Genomic DNA, 25,572 nt, shown 5'->3' with positions numbered 1-25,572 from the left:
CTTTTTTCCATGGTGGGAGTTCGCATCGAACGTGATCTGTCCGCACTATTCCTGTTACCTCTAAATGACCCATAATCGCACAAATTTTGATGCACACTCGCAAACAAACGGTGGTCCGGTACATGTCTGTCTGGGAAGCGTTCTCCATAAATTTGTTGAGCTGCTCGGCCATTGCCCTCTGCTAATCCATACACTAGATGCATGTCTGCCAGCTCACAGTTCGTATATCGATGCATGCTCTTTGTGCGGCGACTACTGCTTGAATGAGTAAACCAGAAATTTTCCCTCTTGCGAACTGATGAACAGTGCCGTGTACCGACTTACGGTGACGTTTCCAATTATGGGTTCCTATGCGATTCACATTCCTTTAGATGTTACCTACCTTCCCTAAACGTTTGTACCAATATTTTTGAGACACCCTGTATAAGCTTCCTTGTTTTCTACAGCAGCATGTTAGAGAGGCAATAAGAGAGAGAGAGAGCAATACTCTTGATTTGATTATCAGCAGTGATTCTTCACACATTAAGAATCTGCAGATAAAAAGAGCCACTAGGTGGTAGTCCCATTCAAGGAAATAGTTATAGAAACTACTAGTCATACCAACTAAGAAATATTGTTCAAGGCATAGACTTAAATAGATGTCAGATGAACTAATGAGATGTGGCAGAGAAGAAATATGCATGGGATGCATATAAATTATCTGGTGATATAGAAGCCTACGGTAGATGTAAATTATTCTGAAATCAAGTCATAGAGGAGGTTAGGGAAGCCAGGTTGGATTATGAGAAATCTTTGGCAAAGAATGCAAAGAAAAGCAGCAACGACTTCTTTACTTATGTAAACACTAGAATGAAGGGATGAATGACATTGGTCCACTTGATATCGCTAGTTCAACTGTTGATCCTGCTCAGGTTGCTGACTAACTGAATAAGTATTTTGCATCTACATTCACACATGAGAAATTTTTAAGTTAAGTGGATGGCAGAAGTTCATCAAACTCTAACAGGAAGTCAATTATTTTATAATAACTGAAAGGAAAGTGGAAGAGAAATTGTTGAAATTAAACATAAAGCACCTAGGGTGGATTGGATCTATCCAATTATATTAAGGGGGCAGCAAAGCAGGTAAGAAAACCATTAGCCATAATTATGAGAGCATCTTTGTATTCTTGCAGACTGGGGATGTGTAAATGTATCCCCAATTCACGGGGAGGGGACAAGTAAATACAGACCTGTTAGCTTAATATCTGTTTCAGGGGAAATAATGGAGCCACTGGTTAAAGAAGTAATGCAGGACCATCTAGACAGGGCTACAATTATACTCAAACATAGAATGGGTTTGTTAAGGGGAAATCTTGTTTGACCAATTTGATTGGATACTACAATGTGGTCACAAATGAACTGGATGCAAAAAATTATTTAGATATCATATACTTGGATTTCAGGAAAGCTTTTGTTACTGTTGCACATAAAAGACTGTTTTACAAAATTAAGGACATATTACTGTTTTGAATAAAAGGATGGTTGTGCAGGAGAAGGCAGAGAGTGGTTGTCAGTGGACATTGCTCTTTGTTGACTAATGTTATTAGTCGAGTCTCACAGGTGCATAGGGACTATGCATCTGCGAGATGATCTGATAGAGGTGGTTAAGGCTTTGAATGGATTGAGCAAGCTCATTGCTGATGTGATTCTTCCTCTTGCTCAGACTATGCACAGGAGGTGGGGGGGGGCATAAATTCAAATTGAGGAAGGATGGTTGCTATAGAGATGTGCAGAAGTTTGCCTTTAGTGAGCAGGTGGTTGACTGTTGGAACAAACTTCTATCTGTTGTTGTGGAAATGGATAGATTAAATAAATTCAAGGAAGAACTAGACAAACTATTGGAGGGAATGGATAGGTGAAATGGGAATTTTTCTTTTTAGCTGATGCTTTCTTACATCATTTGCCAATACTAATACTAATTGTATGCATATCATAAGTAGAAAACCACTGTTTCATGGGATTCATCATAGGCTATGTAATGGGCAGAACAAATTCTCAATATTGTTATCCTAAAACAAACCTCCTACATTTTGTGACAGAGTGCAGCCTTTTTTGGGAGATGTAGGACTGCTTTCATAGAATCACCACAGCATGGCTTGTACAAAACTGTCTGCTATATCTATATAAGACACAAGTTTACCAACTATGCCAGGTTAGGTCAAATTTAAAGTACTGCCTTGCAGGTTAGTTTTAAAAAAAAAAAAAAAAAAAAATAGGATACCTATAGTACTAACACCTAAGATTCATTGGTACCTATTCTAAAATATCTAGCAGTGACGTCAAATTTTCAGACATATTTTATTGCCAAATTAAAGATGTGAATAATTTTTGTTAATTGGTAAAAGAGAACAAATAGTTTTTTTTTTTTTTTTTGTAGTTATTGGCGCATCGGCTTCTGTGGCCATAGTGCACCTCCCAAGGTTTTTTGCAGTACTTTGATCCAAGCCCGAGGCGGGATTCGAACCTGCGACCTTTGGTTTGCCAGGCAGGCGCTTCACCCACCCGGCTAGCCCGGTCGGCAAACAAATAGTTATTTAAAAATAAGAATTAGCAGTACTTTATGTACAGCACTTAGTTTTTTTTTTTTTTTTTTTAAGTGTGGTTATTAGCAACCTCTTTTTTGCTAGAATGCATTACTTTATAAAACTTCATGATATTTTTGATCTAGACTTTCATCAATAGAGATTTGAAGCTGTCTGGTCTGTGATATTTGAGATCATGTGGATCACAGAATTCTGTGGATGTTGTTTATAAAAGTCAGAAATAAGGTTTCAGTTTAATGTTCAGTGGTTAGTTTATTTAATTAGTAAATTCTCTTCTCAGCAACACGTTTTATTTAGAAAGTTTGTTTAGAACTGACCTTAGTTCTAATTTTCTGTCAAAATAATCAAGGAAGTTGTGAGTGGGGAGCCAAGTCTGGACTTGATCACATATGCCAAGTAATAAAAGCATACATAAAACTCGTTTTATTTTTATTCATTAAATTACTAGTTCAACCATTATTGTTGTGCTTGTAATATCCTGATTTACGTCATTTAGTCATTTGCAAAAAAAAGCATCGGTTACTTAAATTTCTTATTTAAAAATTGATTTGTTAAATTCTGGTTAATATCATAAACTCAATTCTTGGTTGAGACTTTTCAAATACTCTATTATTTGTCTTTTTAAATGCAAAATGAGAGGCCACTATCACAAACATTACATTATTCAGTTTGGAAAATGTATGATAGATTGGTATTGTGAATTCAAGGTTTATGATAATGGTCTCAGCCCTGACCACTTTTACTCTATGGCAGTATATTGGTTTTGCTACTTGCCACCTATTTGAAGTCCCATCATAGACTGGAGGAATTTCTAGAGTCTTCTTCATTCAGGGATGTAGTTAGCTGATTTCTGGTGGAGGGAGTAGGGTTTTTCACTGTGAGCTGTTTTCTGGGTTTTTTAACCCACAAAGCATAACAAAATTGGCCCTTGAATATGTATACTTGTACAGACATAATACATAACAGTGCATGCAGTATTGTCTCTACCACTGAGCCTAAAATCTCACTACTACATCAAGCAGACCATGTGAAGTAGTTCCATATAACAAAAGGATGCCTTGGGGGAGGAACACTATCACCATCCAGTTTCATGTGCCTCCTGTTAAACACTGGTTGCGTCAGTCCTTTCCACAGTACTTAGGTATGTATTGAGGCACCACTTTACCCTGCTTGCTCGTTAAATGTAGGTACATAAATTTAAAAAGAAAATGATAAATAAACTTTGTTCTGTGAATTCTTCTTCTGTTTTCCATTCTATCATCTTTCAAATCCAAACTTGACCAAAACCTTATTCACTCTGTAGAATTTCCTTTCAACATTCTAAAGTTGATACACAAAGGAAATTTTTTGAGTGACAATTTTTAGTCAAGTTTGACTTTGGAAAGTGCTACGAGAATAAAAGATTTCATGAATTGAGGGTTTTTAACTTAATTTATGCATTTCCTATGAAATGGACATGTAAAATGTCAAGTCTGTAAATGGAAGACTGAAATTTTTAGCACTCTATTAGGTTCACATACCAGCCAAGCAGTCCTTTTATCTGCAAAAGGTAGCTATAGTAAAGCAACTTAGTCTATTTTATCTACCTAGTAATATACTTTTTATAGATACCAACTGATCTTAATTGGTATTAACATAATAAAATTTAATATGTACTAAATATACAAAATAATTTTTTTTTTTTTTTTTTTTTTTTTTAACTACCTAGGCTCTCTTACTCAGGCTATTCGTAACTTTGCCAAAAGTTTGGAAGGTTGGTTAACATCAGCAATGTCAGGTTGCCCAGAAGAAATGATTAAAACTAAGGTAGAATATACACATTTTTGTATAAATTTTTATCATATGCAATACAAACTGTATTAAAACTGTACACAATGATGCAAGTTTAGGATTTTTTTTTTTTTTTTTTTTTTTTTTCGTATTACAGTTTAACCTTCCAATGATGGACACCAGTAATCCATGCTATGTTGTCCACCATTGGGAATGTCTACTGTATAACGGTGTGTAAAATAAATAAAAATGATTATATTAATTTTTAAAAAATATGTACATTAAAATATCAGAACATTAGTGCATGTCATTATGAAAACAAATTGAGTACAATACATACGTTAAAAAAAAATCAGTAATATTTGGTTTTAAGTGTCCACTTCTGCTGTTTGGAAGGATCCCATCATTTTGTCTATCAGCCTAAAGACTAAACTGATATTGGCCTCTTAAATAGTTGTCTGTTAGCTGGCTGTGTGTGAAATCTCATTCTATACCACACCCCACCCACCCCCAATTGATATTGGGACTTGTATTGCAGATATGGAAAGTCTTGAGTGAACACTGGCACTGCCAGTCATTTTTATCATCTATCATGTTAGCTGCTGTTACGTTTCAGCATCTGTTTTGCTGTATGCCACTTACCAGTTAGGAGTCATATGCCCAGTAAATGTAGCAGCATTAGTTGTTTTACTAAACTTAGGTTAGTCTAAAGCAGGAGTCTTTAACCCCACTGTGGGTTGAAGGCTTGTGCTTTGGAGATTTTTTTTTGTTGAAATAACAGTGAAATGATTCTGTGTTGTTGGAGATGTCTTATTTGAACCTTGCTTTCTAGGTAAGTGCTGTAAGTGCCTTCGCTCAGACTTTACGTCGATACACTTCTTTAAATCATCTTGCTCAGGCAGCAAGAGCAGTCCTCCAAAATTCCTCACAGATCAACCAGATGATGGCAGACCTCAACAGGGTTGATTTTCACAATGTACAGGTAAAGTACTTTAAGAAAAGCTTTCATATATTTTCATCTTTTATAATAAATGAAGAGAGGTCAAATTTTGTGTGTGTGTGTGTGGTTAATCTAGTAGTTTCTCCTTAGAGTGGTAGAAGTGTCAGTTTTCCTAATTTGCCATTCTTTTATATAGTTATTTATGTGCCCCCCCCCCCCCTTGTAGAAATCTGTTGTAACTAGAGTGAAACTAAGATAAAACTAGGCAAACTCTTATAAATCATGTAGATATATATATATATATATATGTACAGTAGAATCCCGGATAAGAATTTCACGCATAAGAAGTTTTCCCCTTCACTAGGTTTGATTTCTTAATTCCCAATTTCAGCTCTATACATTGTGATGTATTATTTTCCCACGTAAGACGTTTTCCCAGGTACAAAGTTTTCTCACATAAAAAGTTTGTGATAAAGAATACACGGTGTATTATTATAATGACGTTTTCTCACTTAATGTTTTTTAAATATATAAATTATTTATTTTTAATATTAAACAATATAAACATTTAGTAATCGAATACGTTAGTACCAAGCATGATTTTAATTTGTAGTAAACCACCGAAGTAGGAGAAATGGCATCTCATTGTGAATGCCTTCACAATGAGATGCCCTAATATATCGTACTACCTCCAATAAAAAACGCTTTGCCAATGGAGAAGGCTTTTGCATATGTCCATTCTGATATTTCCTGTCAGAGACTTGGTAATTTGGAATCTCCTCTTTTCGATCTTCTCTGGCTTAAAATCTCTCTACCTCATTGTGTCAAATTCATCTGTTGTCTCTACCGTTCTCCCGACTCCACTAATCACTTGGAGCTCTTTGCAAATTGACTTTCTCCAGTCCAACTTTCCTAACAGTGAGGTAATTTTCCTTGGTGATTTTAATGTTCACAACTCCAGCTGGCTTCTGTTTTCTAGTCACACCGACCCAGCTAGTCGAAATGCTGAGGCTTTTGCAATTACTAATGACCTTGCACAGATTGTTCATTTACCTACAAGAATACCAGACAATCCATTACCACACAGCCAATACGCTTGATCTTGTTCTCATAAACAACCCCTCTAAGTACACGGTTGAAGTGAGTGGTCCTTTAGGCACCTCAGATCACAAATTGGTGATTGTCTCTTCTCCAGTGGAGCCTTTATCCATGGCTATTCCCAACCTTGTGTTGTTTGGCATTACAAGAATGCAAAATGGGATGACCTGCGAGACTTCTTTTCTTCTTTTCCTTGGTCAGACTACTGTTTTAAAACTTCTGATGTCAAAGTTTGCTCAGATCGTATCAGTGAAATTATTCTTGTAGGAATGGAATCCTTTATCCAACACTCCACTTTAAAATCTCGTCCTTTATCTAAACCTTGGTTTTCCAATAAATGTGCTAAGGCTGTTCAGGAAAAGAATGTTGCATATCGTAATTGGCTTGTTTCCAATTCTTCAGTTTCATTTTCTGCCTACACCAAAGCTTGCAACAATTGTAAAGCAGTTATTAATCAGTCCAAACTAGATTTTGAACAGGCTAAGAGTAGAAAACTTGCCCTAATGGCAGCCGAGCATTCTGCTCTCTTGCCAAAGCTATTGGCCGCAACTTTTGCCCATTTCTGTTCCCACCTCTGTCAAAATCAGATGGTTCTGTTGTCACTTCAGGCAAGGATAAAGCTGACCTGCTAGCATCCCATTTTTCTTCCACCTAATGTATTAATGATCTTAGGTAAAACACTTCCCACCATTCCCAACACGCTCCATTCAGTGCCCCCTGTGGTCTTCCGTCAGAAGGATTTTGACAAATCTTGATGCTACAGGTCCCGATGGTATTTCTCCACTTGTTCTCAAAACCTGTGCTCCTGAACTTACTTCTCTTCTTTGCCACATTTTTTCACTTTCTTATTCCAATGGTGTTTTTCCTTCTGCTTGGAAATTTGCTCATATCTAGCCAGTTCCTAAAAAGGGTGACAAATCCCTCTCATCCAATTATCATCCTATTGCAATTACTTTTACTTTTTCTGAAGTAACGGAGAAATCAATTAACCGCCAACCCTTAAACTACCTACAAAACCTTCTGTCTGACCAACGATCGCCAATGTGGATTCTGTCAGTGTCGATCCATTAGTGATATTCTGGTTTATGTTACCCATTTATGGACAGATTCAATGGAAAAGTTGGGTGAAATACAAGCAGTTGCTCTTGACATCTCAAAGACTTTCAGTCGTATTTGGCATAAAGGTCTTCTGAACAAGCTTCCATCTTATGGTTTTCAACTGTTTTTTGTAATTGGTTATCCAGTTTTCTCTCTGGCCGCTCACTGAGGGTGATGGTAGATGGCTCTCTGTCGTCTAACTACTCCACTAATTCTGGTGCCCCCCAAGGTTCAGTTCTTTCCCCCACTCTTTTCCTCTTGTATAATGACCTTCTTCCATTGACTGGAAATCCTGTCCATAGTTTTGCCAATGATAGCACATTGCATTCCACTTTCCATTTTGAAAAACCTTGTCCTGCTCAATCAGCTTCAACTTCTCGAATATCCGCTACCAGTTCCTTAAATGCCGATCTCTAGGTAATTCTCCAGTGGGGCAGAGACAACTTAATTGATTTCAATCCTTCTAAAACTCAGTCTTGTCTTATATCTCGCAAAAAGGATTCTTCTGCTCCTATGCTTATCTTTGGTGACACTCCGATTTCTAGGAAAGTTGATATATCTCTTTTGGGGATGACCCTGACTTCTAATCTCTCTTGGCACATTCTCATTACAAATATTGTTTCCTCTGCATCTAAATAACTTGGTTTTCTTTTTCACTCTCGGCATTACTTTTCTTCCAAACAGCTATTCACTCTACAAATCGCAAATCCACCCTACCATGGAATATTGTTCCCGCATCTGGGGCGGTGTCCCCAAAACCTCTCTCAGGCTTCTAGATTCCATTCAGAAGAGGACAGTTAGGTTAATTAATGAATCATCTCTAACAGAGTCTCTCCACTCACTGTCTCATAGATGTACTGTTTCTGCTGAATGTCTTTTCTATAGATACTTCCATGGGCACTGTTCTCCTGAACTGGCTTCTATAATTCCCACTCTCTGTTTCAAAACAGTCTGAACACATGCGCCAACTTGAAACTCACAGAACCAACTTTTCATCTTCCTCGTTTATTCATTCAACTGCTGTTTTCTGGAACAATCTTCCTTCATATGTCTTTCCTGAAAGTTATAGTCTGCAGAAGTTCAAGTCTAATGTCAACAAATATCTTCTCTCGTCTTCTCAACCTCCAACCCAAGCATGGTACTGAGTACAGGAATACCTCACATAGCGCAGTTTCGAACAGGGCGGTTTACAAATTGGAAAAAAAAAAAAAATTAACTGCATTACGCACCAATACATTTGATATGTATGTATTATAATGCCAGCATGTAGGCCAATGCATTATGGATTCAAGGCCATGCTGACTGTTTTCACAAGTCCCATTATATACAGACTCTGCTAGCATTCATACATTAGTAAACAGTCTAGATTTCGAGCAGCGAGGTTGTTCACAGTGAGTAAGCTGTACAAATATTTTTTGCTGTGTATTTTTATTAAAGATTATTTTTTTTAAAAAACGTTACACCTTTATATGCAAATATGAGTGGAAAGACGAAATGTAATGGCGCTGAGAGTTCTTCTAGATCCAAACATCGAACGAGGTATGAAAGTAAGGCAGGCGTTGCAAAATGACATTCAACGTTATAAAGAGATGTGGGCGCCTCCGTAGCCAGGTGGGAAGGAGCAGCAGTGCGTAGCACACGCTTCTTGATTAGACCGGGGTTCAAGCCCGTCACCACCAAATACGGAGGATGCGGAAAGGTCAGGGAATGACCACCGCATATCCCGGAGCAATATAGCCTTAGTTGCTAATGCTCCTAAAAAAAATGAAATAACAAATAAAGAGATGTATGCAGATAAAAAGAAGAAAAGAACTGCAAACTAAGCTGATCAGTTATTTTTCAAAATAAAAATACAGTACATACTTCACTTATATTCGTTTGGTATGTACATACTGCAATAAAAAATCTTTTGTACTGTACTTACTAGTATTTTTCATTTTTATCATTTTAATTTCTTTTTTTGCAAGAACTTCGTGTGCATCAATTTATAGTAAACAAACACTTATATATTTTTTAAACTCGACACATATAATCAAATTGTCGGAACGCATTGCATTAAAATACATACTAATAATACCTCAATCAGTGCGGTTTTGCAGAGCGTGGTATTTTTTTGGCACGAATTAACTGCGCTATGTGAGGTATTCCTGTACTATAGGTTCTAATATCTCTTGTGTTTGGAGTTTTCATTAAAAAAAAAAAAAAAGAAGAAGAAAAAGAGAGATATGTTACTTATTCTCAACGGATACCACCACCCAGGGTTTGTGGGATGATGGTATCCATTGGCAAAGTGTTGCCTATTGAAAAATTCATCGTTGGAGCATTGCTTATTCAAGGTAGTTCAATATAAGGGCAACTTATTGTGAAGGCATTCACAATATGAGATTTAACAAAAATGATGCCATTTCACTTTTTTCCGTGGTTTACTATGAACTAAAATGATGCCTGGCACTAACTTGTTCAATTAGTGAAAAGTGAATTTTCCATAGTGTGAGGCTTTCAGCGCTAAAACATTTTGAGTAGAAACATTTTGATGTAGTGGAAGTAACATATTACAATTGTTTTCATTGATATCTAAATAGGATACATAGACTACATTAAGCTTTAAGTTCTAATGGTTGTGAACAACTCTGAATTACTTAGTGGATTGTTGCTCTGTCTTATTGTAATTGTGACCTTTTAAGGTATATTGAGACTCTGAAGGAGCTCATTTTTCCAACTTGGTAATGAGTTTAATGAACAGAATGTTAAGCAATTAGAAATCCTCAGTTTAAAATGTTTCCATAGGCAGAGTAAAATATTTATAAATTCTGAAATAGTACTTAAAAATCATCTTTAACTTATGTGTGTGTGTGTGTATCTTTTAATTTTTATTAGTCATTGAATTTATTGTTGAATGTTGGGTGAGGGGGTGTTCGTGAACTAGCTGACGTATTCTGTAGTAGCACGTTGTGTGTATGCAGGGAAGGATGTCATCACCCAACTCGTATGTACTTGGTCACAAGCCCGTGACATGGTGTTTGAATTTGCATGAACGTGTTTTGACCCGCCCGATAATGTATTTAATTTGTTAACATGTCTGTTTTTTTATTTCTGAGGCCTGTGCTTCCCGTTGTAAAGCTATGGAGGCCTTCAATACCGAACAATCACTAGAATGTAGATAATTTTTTAATTTGTCGCAGTTTCCTAACCTGGGAAAGGTATTTTCGTTTATTAGAATACCGAGATCTTAAGGTAAGTTTAGCTATATTACGCGATGTGGCAAGTGCTAGTTGCTTTATGCCCGAAATTTTATGATTTAAATTTACCCTGGCAAACTTTGGAACAACGTTGTTTTGAAGGCAATATTTTAGAAAAGAAATATCGTAACTTTGGGCCGAGTATCTTAGTGTTAATCTAATGTAATTTTGCACCAAGCTGTTCAAAAAATCCCCCATAATTGTGTGTATCGATAGGTACTGCCGAAATTAAATTACTTGAGAATTCTGTTAATGTTCGCCGACCATTTCTAATCTCTGATTCATGGGCTTTTACACGCATGCGAAAAGACAAAATAATCCCTATTTACGTTTCATGCTCACTCCTATTCGGTAATTTTCGTTCCTGTGATCACATCCCCTCCCCCCATACTTCTCCTTCAACCCATGCACGGTACAAAGTACTATAGGTTTTGATACCTTTCGTGTTTGGGGTTTTCATAAAAAAAAAAAAAAAAACATATGGTCGAAAAGCATTGTCAGCTTCAGGAAGGAAACTCGTTTTGCATTTTTTCTTTAAATTTCTTTTAATTAATCTATTTAATTTTGAATTGATTTTTAATTGTGTTAAATTTTGATTTTTAATTATTTTTTACTGTTATGTAAGATTTTTGATTTTTTTCGTTTTAATTGTTGGAGAGTATCATACAAAAGTGTTCTACATATTATATTGAGGTAAACTTCTCTTATTATTTTACAAATTAATGTTTCCAAGTATGTACACAGTCTGTAGGAAGCTGTGGAGCATAGGTTTTCTTGGCAGAGCTGCCAGGCACCATTTGCATTTGCCCATCATTCTTGGAAAACATGGAACAGTGGATGCGGGTCCTCTAGGGTGACAAGTGTTATACAGTCTTCATATTGCACAATGTGTGGTGTGGAAAATGCCTAGGGAACCTCATCTAATTCAGTATATTGGCCCACAATGAAGTGTGGAGTATGGAGTTTTGGTGTGTTCTGTACCATACAGTGAGTGAGCAGTATGAAAACCTTGTTAGCATTAGTAGAGGCATATGATGCAAGAAAGCAAGCTTATGCAGCATCAGCCAAAAAAAAAAAAAAAACCCTTCCACTTCACCCCTCTGTTGGTTCGAAATACCTGTCCAGGTGAGCCTTAAATTTATTTAGGCTATCAACTTCCACAACAAGGGATGGAAGTCTGTTCCACCAACCAACTACCCGCTGGCTAAAGGCAAACTTCCGCACAACTATCCTATATCTGTCTTTCCTCAATTTGAATTTATGCCCTCTCAGGTGATTATTCTGAGCAAGAGGCAGTAGCCCATCAGCATTGAGCATGCTCAAACCATTCAAGGCTTTCTACACCTCTATCAGATCACCTCACCGGTGCCTAGTCTCCAGACACTGTAATTTGCAAAACTTAAGCCTTTCTTCGTAAGAGCAACCCTTCATTCCGTTCACTAACCTTGTTGCCCTTCTCTGTACTCGTTCCAGCAGCTCTACATCCTTCTTGAAATGAGGCCTCCAGACCTGTATACAGTAATCAAGGTGCAGCCTGACCGTTGCCTTATACAATGGAATAATCACCTCCTTATCCCTGCTGGAAAAATTCCTGTATATCATTGACAAGACACCATGAGCTACTCTTGCAGCTCGTCTGCACTGCTCAGAGAACTTCATATCTGCCTGCACAATTACCCCTGGTCCTTTTCATTCTCTACCACTGTTAGTGTAGTACCTCAGAGTTGATACGTTGCTCTGGGGTTGCTGTTTCCCATATATAGTACTTTATATTTGTCAATGTTAAACTTCATTTGCCACCTCTCAGCCCATCTGCTCAACCTTTCCAGATCCTGTTGCAGCAGCATAGAGTCAGTAGCATCCTTAACAACCCTGCCAACCTTTGTATCGTCTGCAAACTTGGACATTAAGCTTGATATACCATCATCAATATTATTTATAAATACAGAAAACAACAATGGACCCAACACTGAACCCTGAGGGACTCCACTAATAACATTAGTCCACGATGAGCAGTGTCCATTAATTACCACTCTCTGTCTTCTGCCACTCAACCATCCCTTTATCCATAGCACCAGTGCCACACTGCCCCAATTTGTGCAGCAGTTTTCCATGTGCAACAGTATCAGAAGCCTTTCTAAGATCCAAATATATAATATCAAAGTTATTCCCTGCATCCAATTCTTTTGTGACTACATAATAGTATCCAATCCAATTGGTCAGGCAAGACCTTCCCTTAACAAAACCATGCTGTGTCTGAGCTATAACTGAATTCTTGTCAAGATGATCCTGCAGTGCTTCTTTAACCAGTGCTTCCATTAATTTTCCTGGAACAGAAGTTAAACTCACAGGTCTATAATTACTTGTGTCAGCCTTTGATCCTCCTTTGTGTATTGGGGTTACATTTGCACATCTCCAGTCTGTAGGTACCTTCCCCGAGTCCAAGGAAGCTCTCATAATTAGGGCTAACGGATTGCTTACTTACTTTGCTGCCTCCTTTAATATAACCGGATAGATCCCATCCACCCCAGGTGCCTTTCTTGTATTTATCTTCAGCAATTTCTCCTCCACTTTACTCTCAATTATTACAAGACCATCTAGCTCACTGCCAGTGTTTACTTCATCTATGGCAATCCCCTTCCTGAATAACTCCTCATGTGTGAATGTATTTGCAAAATATTGATTTAGCTTGTTAGCTACCTGAGCAGGATCATGAACAGTTGAACCATCGATATCAAGTGGACCAATCTGATTCATCCCCTTCCTTCTAGAGTTTACATAAGTAAAGAACTCCTTGCTGTTTTTCTTTGCATCCCTTGCCAAAGATTTCTCATAATCTGCCTTCGCCTGCCTAACCTCCTTTGTAACTTGGTTACAGATCAACTTATATCTATCATAGGCTTCTGTGTCACATGTTAATTTATATGTAACCCATGCATTTTTCTTCTCTGCCATATGTCTCATTAGTTCATCTAACATCCATTTAGGCCTGTACCTTGAACAATATTTCTTAGTTGGTATGTAAAGCCTAGTAGCTTCCAAGGTAAGTTCTTTGAATGCTTCTCATTTTGAGTTTGCTGTTGGTAACATCATCGGTTGGTCCCACTGTATAGAATTTAAATACTGTCTCAAACCATCGTAGTCGCCTTTACGAAAGCAGTAACCCTTCCCTTTACCCCTGATAGTAGTTACCTCCTTGAGTAAATCCCACTTCAGCACACTGTGATCACTGCCACCTGGTGGTTCCTCTATCTGCAGATTCTTAATGCATGAAGAATCACTACTGATAATCAAATCAAGAGTATTACTCCATCTAGTTGCCTCCCGAACATGCTGATTTAGTAAACAATCATCCAATAAATCCACAAAAGCCTTGCTAGTGTGTGAGTGACCAACCCACAAATTCTAGTCAGTATCTAGGAAATTAAAATCCCCCATTATAAGACTCTCTGATTTACTGGCCCACTCAATTTCCCTGTACAATATCTTATTATACTCATCAGAGTCATTAGGCCTGTAGCACACTCGTACTCTCAATTTTTATCTCCCAATGCTTATGTCACAACAAACTGACTCAACACTGCACTGTCCAGCGATGTCGACTGGCTTCACTTCCTTTGATTTTATGTGTTTCTTAACTAATAGCATAACCCCCTCCCTTCCTATCCCATCTATCCTTTCTGTAGATGTTGTACTCCCCAAATTCAAGTTCTGCATTACTTATATCTGTGTGACACCACGTCTGTGATATCCCAACAATATCCGCCTTTGATGCTTTGAGCAATACCTGAAATTCATCAGATTTATTTACCAAACGCCTAGCATTGGTGTACACGCAAGTATACATGCACCTGTTCTTTTTCTTAGCTACCCTAACACAACCCATGTGTTTACTTGTATCCCAATGACTCCCAGCAGTCTCTGAAATATCCTGCATCTTATTTTCCAAGCTGCTGCTCATTCCAATAGAAGCAGTGCAAGAATCACTTTCACCTCTGCCGGTGGCTACTGTTAATCTATTAGTCCTTGTATCCCCCCAATCTAGCAGTTTTCCGACCCACCTAAGAGTGCCTCGATAGCATCAGCAAACATTCTTACACCCTTTCTATTTAAGTGTATCCCATCCCTGTAGAAGCAGTCTCTCCTGTTAACAAGTACAGACCAGGCTGAAAAAAATTCTACCCCTTGAGCCATGCACAATCTTTCCAGGGTCAAATTGATCGACAGGGCTCTCATCATATGCTCCCTCCTATTGTGTCTGGGCAGAATTGCAGACACTTTCAAATTCAAAAGTGAAAATTCAAATTCAATTGTTTGAGGAAAGCGTTGTTTAGCATTAAACGATGCTGACTGATCTGGTAGCCTTTTATGTATATAATGAGTTTGGTAAGTCTTGTGTAAATTTGAGTGGGTTTATGATCACTTGTTTTTAATTTGTGATTTTGTGACTTATTATTCTGGTCATGAACGTTTATTTTTTAATTAGATGAATAGGTTAAAAGTTAAAATTTATGTTACATTAAAATTCCTTATCTGCTGACATCGTAGGGGTGAGCTTTTGTATATAACTTTTTGCGGAATATAAAAAGTATTTAAAACTTGCTGTGAATAGTGTTATATTTTACTGTAAATAGTAGTTTAGTTTATTTTAAAGATTTCATATCATAGTTTGAACAATCATTCAAAAGTTAAAAAAATCAATATCAGGAATTGATGGTTTATGGTGTTATTTAATTAGTACCACACTTCTGTATATAAGATTTTTGAGTTGAATGGTTTTTTTACTTCATTATATTTTAAATAATTTTTATTAGATATATGTTGCATTATAGAGTAGCATATTGAAATATTTTGTTAATTAGTTTACATTTTTTAGTACAGGTAGTTCTCAACTTTATGAGTTAATTCGATCTTAGTGCGTGCTCGTAAAGCAAAAACTCCTAAAGTGGGAATTTATTTCCCATAGACATAAGGTTAAAAATAGGGGTTACATTCTCAACAATGAAATTAGTTAGCTAATTAGTTTACGTTTAAACAGTGATTGATTTATCGAAAGAAATGAATATGTAGCCTGTAAAATCAAGAAAATTATAATAATAGAGATATTATTTATGACTTACAAATGTTAAGGAATGTTTATTCTTCATCATCATCAACTAAATGCACACTCGTTGATCACTCATTATTGGCTCGGCACTCGTTGGTTTGTTGCACAAGGAGTCGTCTTTTTCAGAAATGTTTCAAGAGGCATTTGTTTCCAAGATAATCTTCTCTTTTAATTGTAAATTTCACAATTGCATTCATAAGCATTTTTTAACAGCACACACAAATGGCAACTAACATGATTCGCGTGGAGTAACAAGTTTATGAAGCTTAAAAAAAAAGGAATGAAGAGAAGATTCTGAAAATTTATTCGTTTTTTATACGATTGAAGATTTCAGTAAAGGGGAAACACATTTCACCATAATAACGTAAAAAAACCCACACAATTCCAGCTATCGGTATTTTTGCAAATGCAAGAAGATCGAGTTTACTACCAAATTTATAATTCTTGCAGTAACAGAAAAGCCCAATAAACCAGAATGTGCAAATTGTTTTTATTGTTTATGGTCGTGACCTCCAGAAATGTGCTTTAGAAAAATATCACGAAGGCATTTAAAATTATTCTTATAACGGAACATATGATAATGATGAAAGTGTAGTGCATTTTAATGATTTGAATTGGTAACTAATACAATTTACAAACCATGTTCACAACCTTTTATATGGCCTTAAGGTCACACTCGTAACCTTAAAAATGACATTTTAGAAAGATAAATAGCTTAATTATACAGCGAAAATTTCAACTTCCGAGATCTTGAAACGAATTACCAAAAAGCAATGTGTTATTGGGTTCACATTACAATATTTTAACGATACGATGGTGTTTCTGGAACTGATTAATATCGTAAAGCGGGGTACGCTGTATTGTATAGCTACGCGCGTGGTTTGGAATGCTGTATTTATGAATGTTTAACATTCATTTTTTGCAATTAATGTTCATATTTTCAATTTTGTTGATACTTGATACTTGGGAAAAAAAAACTCGTAAAGCGAAAACTGCCTGTATATTAGTATTAGCATTGGCAAAATGATGCAGGGGAGGGGTCTGAGTAACCATGTTACCTTTCCTCGCTTCATTTAATCATATATTTTAAGTATTTTTCCAGTCCTTTAAATTTAGATAAACATTCCACCCTCTACAGAGGTAAGTGAAAGTGAATGAGAGTTTATTCCAGCAATCAGTCAAGTCACTCTTTGACTAAAGTAAAATTTCTGTACATTCATTCTACAATTATCTCAGCCTTGTGCAGGTCTGGTGGCTAAATGTAAAGGTGCCTTCAGCATTCTGTTTATTCAAAGCTGAGGGTGTCTTTTAAAACCTGATACATTTCACTCAGGTCACCCTGCAGGTGACTGGTTACCAAACATTATAACTCAAGTCTCTTTTGATAAGCATACCCCCCCATTCCCTTAACAACCTACTATCTTGTCACCCTCTCCATACTCCCTCTCCAACAGGTCCACCGCTTTTCTAAAATGGAGTTTCCAACTTGCACACAATATTGAAGGTGTGGCCTAACCACTGCTTTAAATAATTGAATAATCACCCAAAACTATTCACAATGCTTTTTTTTTTTTTTTTTTTTAATGAAAACCCCAAACATGAAAAATATGAAAACCTATAGTACTACTTAGTACCAGTACCGTGCATGGGTTAAAGGAGATGGGGGGAGAGGATGCTAGAAACTTTGCTCTAGAGACTAAACATGGATTTCACCACTTGAAGCCTCCAATAAGCAAAGTGGTGGTATTGCACTGGGTGATGAGAGTCATCTACTACCTAGAATGGTTTTAACTATATGATTTTACTAGAATGACTTTAACTATATAAACAACAAAAACTGTGTATTTATTTGTTGTTTGTTTGTTATTTGGTTTTTAGGAGCATTAGCAACTAAGGCCATATTGCTCCGGGGTATGCGGCGGTCATTCCCTGACCTTACCGCATCCTCCGTATTTAGTGGTCACGGGCTCGAACTCCGGTCTAATCAAGAAGCATGTGCTACGCACTGCTGCTCCTGCCCACCCGGCTATGGAGGCGCCATTTATTTGTTATTCACTCTCCTGATACATCCGTTGCAATTACTTAAACATACTGTGCTGTTATTTGGACCATCTTTTAATGATATTGTCTTATCCCTTCACAGAATTGACCAATGACATTGTTTGTAGTCCTTGTTAGATTAACATAGATTATTCATGCTTTCTAAAAGACACCAGCCATAATGTTGCCAGATGATGGTCTTCAGTTTCAATGTGTTACCACTTTTAGTTGTAGCTATGGTTAGAAATCCTGCCAATTTAGCATGACTCAAGGGGGCATGACCCATGAATATTGCAACTCAAAAGAATTGCTGCAAGCAGTTCTCTGAGTCAGGATCCTATTTCTTACCCTGATTGTGGCATATAATTGCAGCCATCTCTAGCAAGGGGCCCACATATGGTGAGTATGGGCTTGGTACACCCAGGGTCCTGAGCTGGATATCATCATTCTTCTCTTTCTTGGTTTGGTGATTCTCATCTGCTTCTGACTCTCTCTCTCTCTCTCTCGTGTATTAGATGCAAAAAGAGTGAGGTATTGAAGCAGAAATTCAGTATGTTGATGGAAAAGAGTTAACGCTTTCAAGGAAATCAAGTCTGGGGACCCATCAAGTACTTAATTCACTGCAAAATTGATTCTTACTCATGTGTTTCTAGGCGCAGGAATGGATCACCAGGGGCAAAAGGTCTCATTCTGCACAAGGTTCATTCATTTTCAGAAAAACAGAGAATGTTTCTATAACGGATAGGGGAACAGGACAGAACGGGGGTCCACTGTAGAGTACAGTGGACCCCCGTTCCGATTAATATCGTAAAGCGAGAGTCCACTGTAGAGTACAGTGGACCCTCACTTTACGATATTAATTCGTTCCAGAGACACCATCGTATCGTGAAAATATCGTTATGTGAACCCAATAACACACTGTTTTTTGATAATTCGTTCCAAGTCCTCGGAAGTTAAAATTTTCGCTATGTAACTAAGCTATTTATCTCTGAAAGGTGATTTTTAGCAGAAATTGTATTAGTTTTATATAGAATACCAAATACCGTATTTTCCAGTGTATACCATGCACCTTTTATCTAAAAATAACTCGCCCTAAAATTGTGGTGCATCTTATACACGAGAATAAACAGTAGAACATGATACAAATTAAAAAAAAAAAAAAAGAAAAGAAAAAAGATAAAAAATGCTGGTGAAGGCCTGGATGACAACACATTTTTATTTATCCCCCCCCAAATGTTTAAAATGATAATTGATAATTATAAACATTAAAAAAAACAAAAATTGTAATTTTCATTTAACTTACATTGGAAAAGTTGTGTCAATGGTGGTGGTGTTGTTGTTGTTGTTATGGGAGTTTAAAGGTGCATAAGTTACTATGGCTACAATGCTCCTGGTGGTGTTGTGATCTGGAAGAGAATCTTTTACCAACAAGATATCAGGACAACCTCCAGAATCTGGTGTTCTTTCTGATCACTGCCTCTTGCTACTTATGGTATAAAAACTGTCCAAAGTGGTTTGCTTTTGATGCATTCTTTGAAGGTTCTTGAAATAACTTAACACCTGATCTTCAAATTTGCAGGTCATCAATTCAGTGGTTTCAATATCTAGGTTTTTTCTTACTGTCCTCTTCACAATATCCCATGCAGCAAACATGTCCTTAATTTCTTGAGTTGTTGCTACGCAGTCATCCTCCTCATGTTCTTCATCTGCACTGTCATGCTCGCCCATCTGCTCTAATTCCTGGAGCTCCTCTGTTGTCAACTCCCTTTCGTGGTCCGCAATTAACTCCTCCACATCTGCCTCATCAATCTCTAGAGCCAAGGACTCACCAAGAGTGATAATTTCCTTCTTTAGAACACCTTCAGCTTCAAAATCATGGTTGACTTAAGGCCATAAGTTCTTCCAGGCTGCATTGAGGCACCGAGCTGAAACTTCATTCCAAGAACTGACAATCATTTGTACACAGTCTAAGATGTTAAATATGGTCTTCCGGTATTCCTTTAAGGTGATGGCTCTGTCTCCTGAAGTCTCTTCAAAGCACTTTGCAAGCATCTTCTTTGTGTAAATTTTTTTAAAGTTGGCAATCATTTGCTGATCCATCGGCTGAAGCAGAGGGGTGGTATTGGGTGGGAGAAATTTGACAGTAATGAAATTAAATTGCTCCTCCAGAGATTGGGCAAGTTGGGGATCATGACCTGGAGCATTATCAAAATTAACAGTGCCTTTAAAGGAAGTTTGTTTTTTTCTAAGTAACCTTTTACCGAAGGACAAAACACTTCAAATACCCATTCATTGAAGAGGTGTCTTGTCATCCAGGCCTTCTTGTTACGTCGCCAAAAGACACCCAACCTGCTTTTGATGACCTTTTGCTGTTTAAATACTCTGGGAGTTTCTGAGTGGTAAACCAACATTGGCTTAAGTTTAAAATCACCACAGGCATTGGACCCTAATAGCAGAGTAAACCTATCCTTCATAGGCTTATGACCAGGCAGCAAGGTCTCTTCTTTTTGTGATGTATGTTCGCCTAGGCATCTCTTTTCCAAAAGAGGCCCGTTTCTTCTGTATTAAAGACTTGTTGAGGAAGGTAGCCCTCCTTCTCAACAAGCTCTTGAAACTCCACCTTAAAAGTTTTCAGCTGCTTCCTGAGCAGCATTGCAAACCTCTCCATGCCTTATGACACCTTTAATATCGAACCTTTTTCTAAAACTGTCGAACCAATCTTTGCTAGCTTTAAAGTCCCCATATCTCGTAACACTAGCTGAAGGTGTTTTAGTTTTTAAGTCCTCAATAATCTGCTTTGCACGTTCACAAATGTATTGTCCGGGAAATGTATCACCCTTCATTTTTTTTTCTTTTATCCACAGCAACAAAATCCTTTCCATTTCTACAATCATTTCTCTGCCGTTTTTAATTTTGTTAGATTCATCACTTACTTTAACTTTTTTAAGGTTTTCTTTTTGTTTCACTATGGTAGAAATGGTTGACTGTGAAAAACCATATTCGCACACCAATGAACTAATTTTAGCATCATCATTGTTTTTTTACTATTTCTTGTTTAATTTTAATTGAAATTTTCTTCTTACTGCACTCTTTAAGGGCCATATTATGCAATTTTGTACGTTCAAGAATTCAATACAGTAAATTTATGGAAAGTAAGCACAAAAAAATCACTTGAACTAAAGGATACGAAAATAAAACACATGCCCAACACGTTTACAAATGCTGTTATTGGCTGAGACAAAGGACCATGTGGTCCGGTCGAAGACAATCGTAAGCCATAAGTAGGCACCAGTGATCATTGGTTAGTAGAATCACCACTCAAATCATTAAAATGTGCTACACTTTCACCGTTTATTGCTATGTTTTGTTATAAGAATGAATTTTGAACTCATTTGTGATATTTTTCTAGAGCACGTTTCTGGGAGGTCACGACCATAAAATGATAAAAACAATTGCACTTTCCAGTTTATTGGGCTTTTCTGTTAGTGCAAGCTATTATAAATGGGTAGTAAACTCAATCTTATTGCATCTGTGATAATACCGATAACTGGAATTCTGTGGGTTTTTACCTTACGGTATTATGTTGAAATGTTCCCCTTCACTGAAATCATATAAAAAACAAAAATAAATTTTCAGAATATTCTCTTCATTCCTATTTTTTAAGCTCCGTTTAATAGAATTAATTAATTAAAATAGAATTAAAATTCAATTCGCAAATGTGATGACAATATCCCGTACTTACTACATATCGTATAGTGAAAGGTATTTTATTATGAAGAGTCCATCGTAAAGTGATTTGACCATATAGTGAACCCATCATAAAGCAGGGGTCCACTGTATTTATCATATTTTAAGGGAATAAAAGTTAGTATTGTTGTTTATGCAGATACTAAAAATATTAAAGCAGACAATTTGAATGAGAGGTGTGAGAATATTTGCTGATGTAGCAGAAGTGCAGGGCTTGCTGGGTTGATTATAACACTGTGACTCTAATATTTGAAGGTGTTTTTTTAAGAGTACCTTTTTACCTTTTTTTATCTTTTTAAGAGTACAGGATTATGGGAAAGTGATGGGAACTGTTAATAGTTATCCATTACTCTGGAAGAATGTGCATTTGTAAAATTCCCGGGGAAAGCATTGCCATAAACAATTACATGGGATGTGTTAGGGTTACAAAGAACATAAAAAGACTTACATGTTTGTATACTGATGCTAGGCAAATTATAGTTAATAAATTTGATGAATTCAAAGTAGTGGGGATTACCTAATGTTATTATAAACAAATATCAGAAACTTGGCATCATTCTGATATACTGGGGCCCCAAGTGCTAAGCAATAGTGACAAGTGATTTTCTCTCTGTAACATATAGAGTGCTCTTTGAAAGTAATATAGTTTTATTTCTTTTCTTGTGTGAATTTCTCTTTTGTTTACTTCAAGTGGTTCTGTGCTTGTAATGTCTAAAGTAAGATCACAGAAAGGGAATCCACCTTTCTTTTTCTAGTCTATATACCATATGCTAACCAACTCTACTAGCTTCAAGAACTGCTTGGTTACTGGTGGCACAGCTCCTGCCTCCACATGGTGGGGCTGGTAACCTGGGGGAGGGGGGAACAACCCTCAGGGCAAAAAGGAGCAGAAATGGAAAGCAGTGTATTTCCACATTTAGAGCCAAAGAGCTTTCAAATTGGCAATAAAGACTGACCATGACTTCTCTCTTTCAAAGAGAATGGAAAAAGGACACAAAGAAGTAGGAATCTCCCTGCATTCCTGATATTGTATCCTTTGTCAAGCACAACCTGTGAGCAAGCTCTCCTTTTTCATCATTCAGAGATGCCTTGAAAATGCTGCAGGTTCACCAAAAATGGTTAAACATCTCTAACCAGGAGATTTACTAATAGAGACCTCTTATGCAAGGCACTCTGAACTATTGTTACAGCTTACTCAAGTGGAATTCCAGTTCAAGTCACTCCACATAACACACTGAACTCTTTCAAGGGAATGATCACTGAATAGGATCTATTAAACATTTCTGAAGAAGAAATAGTCCAGGAACAAAAAGATCAAAATGTCACGCAAGCAAAAAGAATAATGATCAGAAAAGATGGCAGCTTAATTCCTACTCCGAACATAATCTTAACTTTCAGTACACCAAATTTACCAGCTTCTGTCAAAATAGGTTACTCCGTAGCCAAGTGGGAAGGGGCAGCAGTGCGTAGCACACGCTTCTTGATTAGACCGCGGTTCGAGCTCGTCACCACCAAATACGGAGGATGCGGAAAGGTCAGGGAATGACCACTGCATATCCAGGAGCAATATGGCCTTAGTTGCTAATGCTCCTAAAAACCAAATAACAAACAACAAACAATCAAAATAGGTTACTTTAACTCCTGCATTCGGCCATTTATCTCAAACCCCCTAAGATGTATAAATGCCAGAAATTTGACCACTCCCAGAGAGCATTCCATGGAGATGTAGCGTGTCCAAACTGTGGGTACAAGACTCACACACAAACAGAACGCAGGGCACCAACACCTCAGGTTCTTAATTGCAGGGGCAACCATCTAGCTTACTCCAAAGATTGTGAACTCTGGAAGTTAGGGGAAAAAATACAAAAATTAAAATTGAAAATCTCTTATCAAGAAGAAAGAAAACAGGTTAAAGTATGCCAAAATGCACTTATGCTTCTGCTACCTACAGTCACCAATAAGTGGCATGTCAAACAGAAGTGTCCGTATCTCCAGACATATCGATCTCAGACTGGTCTTGATCAGGACTCTTGGTTCAGCATCCATCTAAACTGAACTTAGTAGACCAAAGAAGTAGTACACCACTCACAATTCCAACCCAGAATTCTCCACGTTGTCAAGTAGTAGAAAAATTGTAAAAATCATATCCTGTTGAAGTGAAGCAATCATACCTAACAAGCACAGATACAGATTATACTAACAATCAAGGAGAACTTCTTGAAATACATGTTATGTTATGTTATTTGGTTTTTTTAGGAGCATTAGCAACTAAGGCCATATTGCTCTGGGATATGCGGTGGTCTTCTCTGACCTTTCCGCATCCTCCGTATTTGGTGATGACGGGCTCGAACCCCGGTCTAATCAAGAAGTGTGTGTGTGCTATGCACTGCTGCTCCTTCCCACCTGGCTACGGAGACGCCGAAATACATGTAGATCATGATATGGATGGTAGCAGTGACTCAGGATGCTCCACATTTCCCAGAGAAGAAAAATCAAAACTTGACCATTATAAACAATCCACTTATAAAAAGCAGACAGATTCATCTTCCACATACAAAACCAAATAATAGAACACATCATCCGGTGGAATTGCAGAGGTTTTCACAACATCAGTGATATCCATGAACTAATTCACCGGCGCCTCCGTAGCCAGGTGGGAAGGAGCAGCAGTGCGTAGCACACGCTTCTTGATTAGACCGGGGTTCGAGCCCGTCACCACCAAATACGGAGGATGCCGAAAGGTCAAGGAATGACCACCGCATATCCCGGAGCAATATGGCCTTAGTTGCTAATGCTTCTAAAAAAAAATAAAAAAAAAAAAAAAAACCAAATAACTAATTCACTGTTTCAATCCTGTTGCCTTATGTTTACAAGAAACCAATTTGATATCCCATGCCTCCCCTTCAATCAGAAATTATACTGTCTTCAGATAAGAGAGAAGTTGTATTCAAAAGTCATCTTGATTCATTCCATTGCAAACTTTCCTAGACACTGTTGCCACATGTTTAGTAATTGGTATTTAATTGGTAGTTACTCTTACTTTGATCTCAATTTATCTTCCACCTAATCACCCATATACTATTTAGGAAATTGAAGCTCTTGTCTTGTAATTACCACATCCATACTGTTTACTAGATAACTTTAGTGCACACCACGCATTATGGGGTTCCTCCCCCCTCCCTCCCCCTCAGACAGGCATGGAAAGCTTATTGAAATATTAATCAACAGAATCCTCACAACAGCAACCATTACCCAGTAATGTGTAAAATTCAAACATCCTATTCCTTACCAGCATATAATCCAGTAAAATAGAAATTTTCAAAGGCTGACTGGATAAAATACAGCAGGCCCGTCTACTCCTTGGCGCCTCCGTAGCCAGGTGGGAAGGAGCAACAGTGCGTAGCACGCGCTTCTTGATTAGACAGGGGTTCAAGCCCGTTACCACCAAATACGGAAGTTGCGCAAAGGTCAAGGGAATGACCTTTGATATTCCGCATATTCCCAGAGCAATATGGCCTTAGTTGCTAATGCTCCTAAAAACCAAATAACAAACACAACAACAACTCTACTCCTACAGATCTCGATGCTTATGTTCAATCATTTCAAAAAATTAAAGATGTAACTGAGAAATTGAAATTGAATTTCACTGACACCTGTGCTTTGCATTATAATCAACCATTTACCATATTTGAACTGCAGCATCTTACCAACTGAAGGAACAGTGCTGCTGGCCCTAATGGAATATACTTTGTAATGCTCCAAAATGTAGATAAAAAAATCACTATATTTTCTGCTGATCTTTTTCAATTGAATCTTCACTGAACATACATTCCTAAGCTCCTTATGTCATTCCTATGTATTGGCAATCCCAAAACCTGGTAAAAGACCATTCTTTTCATTTCAAATCACATTGATTCAAGATGGGTATATATCCTATAGAACTGAGATA

General features: G+C 37.3%; 1 protein-coding gene across 5 annotated transcripts in view; it reads left to right on the top strand.

Moving 5' to 3' along the window:
* The window catches only part of LOC150086088 (DNA-binding protein RFX2-like), a 483,547-nt gene that overhangs the window by 416,893 nt on the left and 41,082 nt on the right, over window positions 1–25,572 (top strand). For 4 of the 5 annotated variants that reach the window (XM_090374368.1, XM_090374370.1, XM_090374371.1 and 1 more), the window contains 2 exons: window positions 4,293–4,390; window positions 5,187–5,336. In XM_090374368.1, the coding sequence (XP_090230494.1) occupies window positions 4,293–4,390; window positions 5,187–5,336 (248 nt within the window). The remainder of the gene's footprint in view (window positions 1–4,292; window positions 4,391–5,186; window positions 5,337–25,572) is intronic. The other variant, XM_090374369.1, reaches the window with a different exon arrangement.

Source organism: Mastigoproctus giganteus, chromosome 5, assembly GCF_048544385.1.
Source record: "Mastigoproctus giganteus isolate SK-2022 chromosome 5, ASM4854438v1, whole genome shotgun sequence".
NCBI classification, from domain to species: domain Eukaryota; kingdom Metazoa; phylum Arthropoda; class Arachnida; order Uropygi; family Thelyphonidae; genus Mastigoproctus; species Mastigoproctus giganteus.
This window is presented reverse-complemented; position numbering and strand designations above follow the sequence as displayed.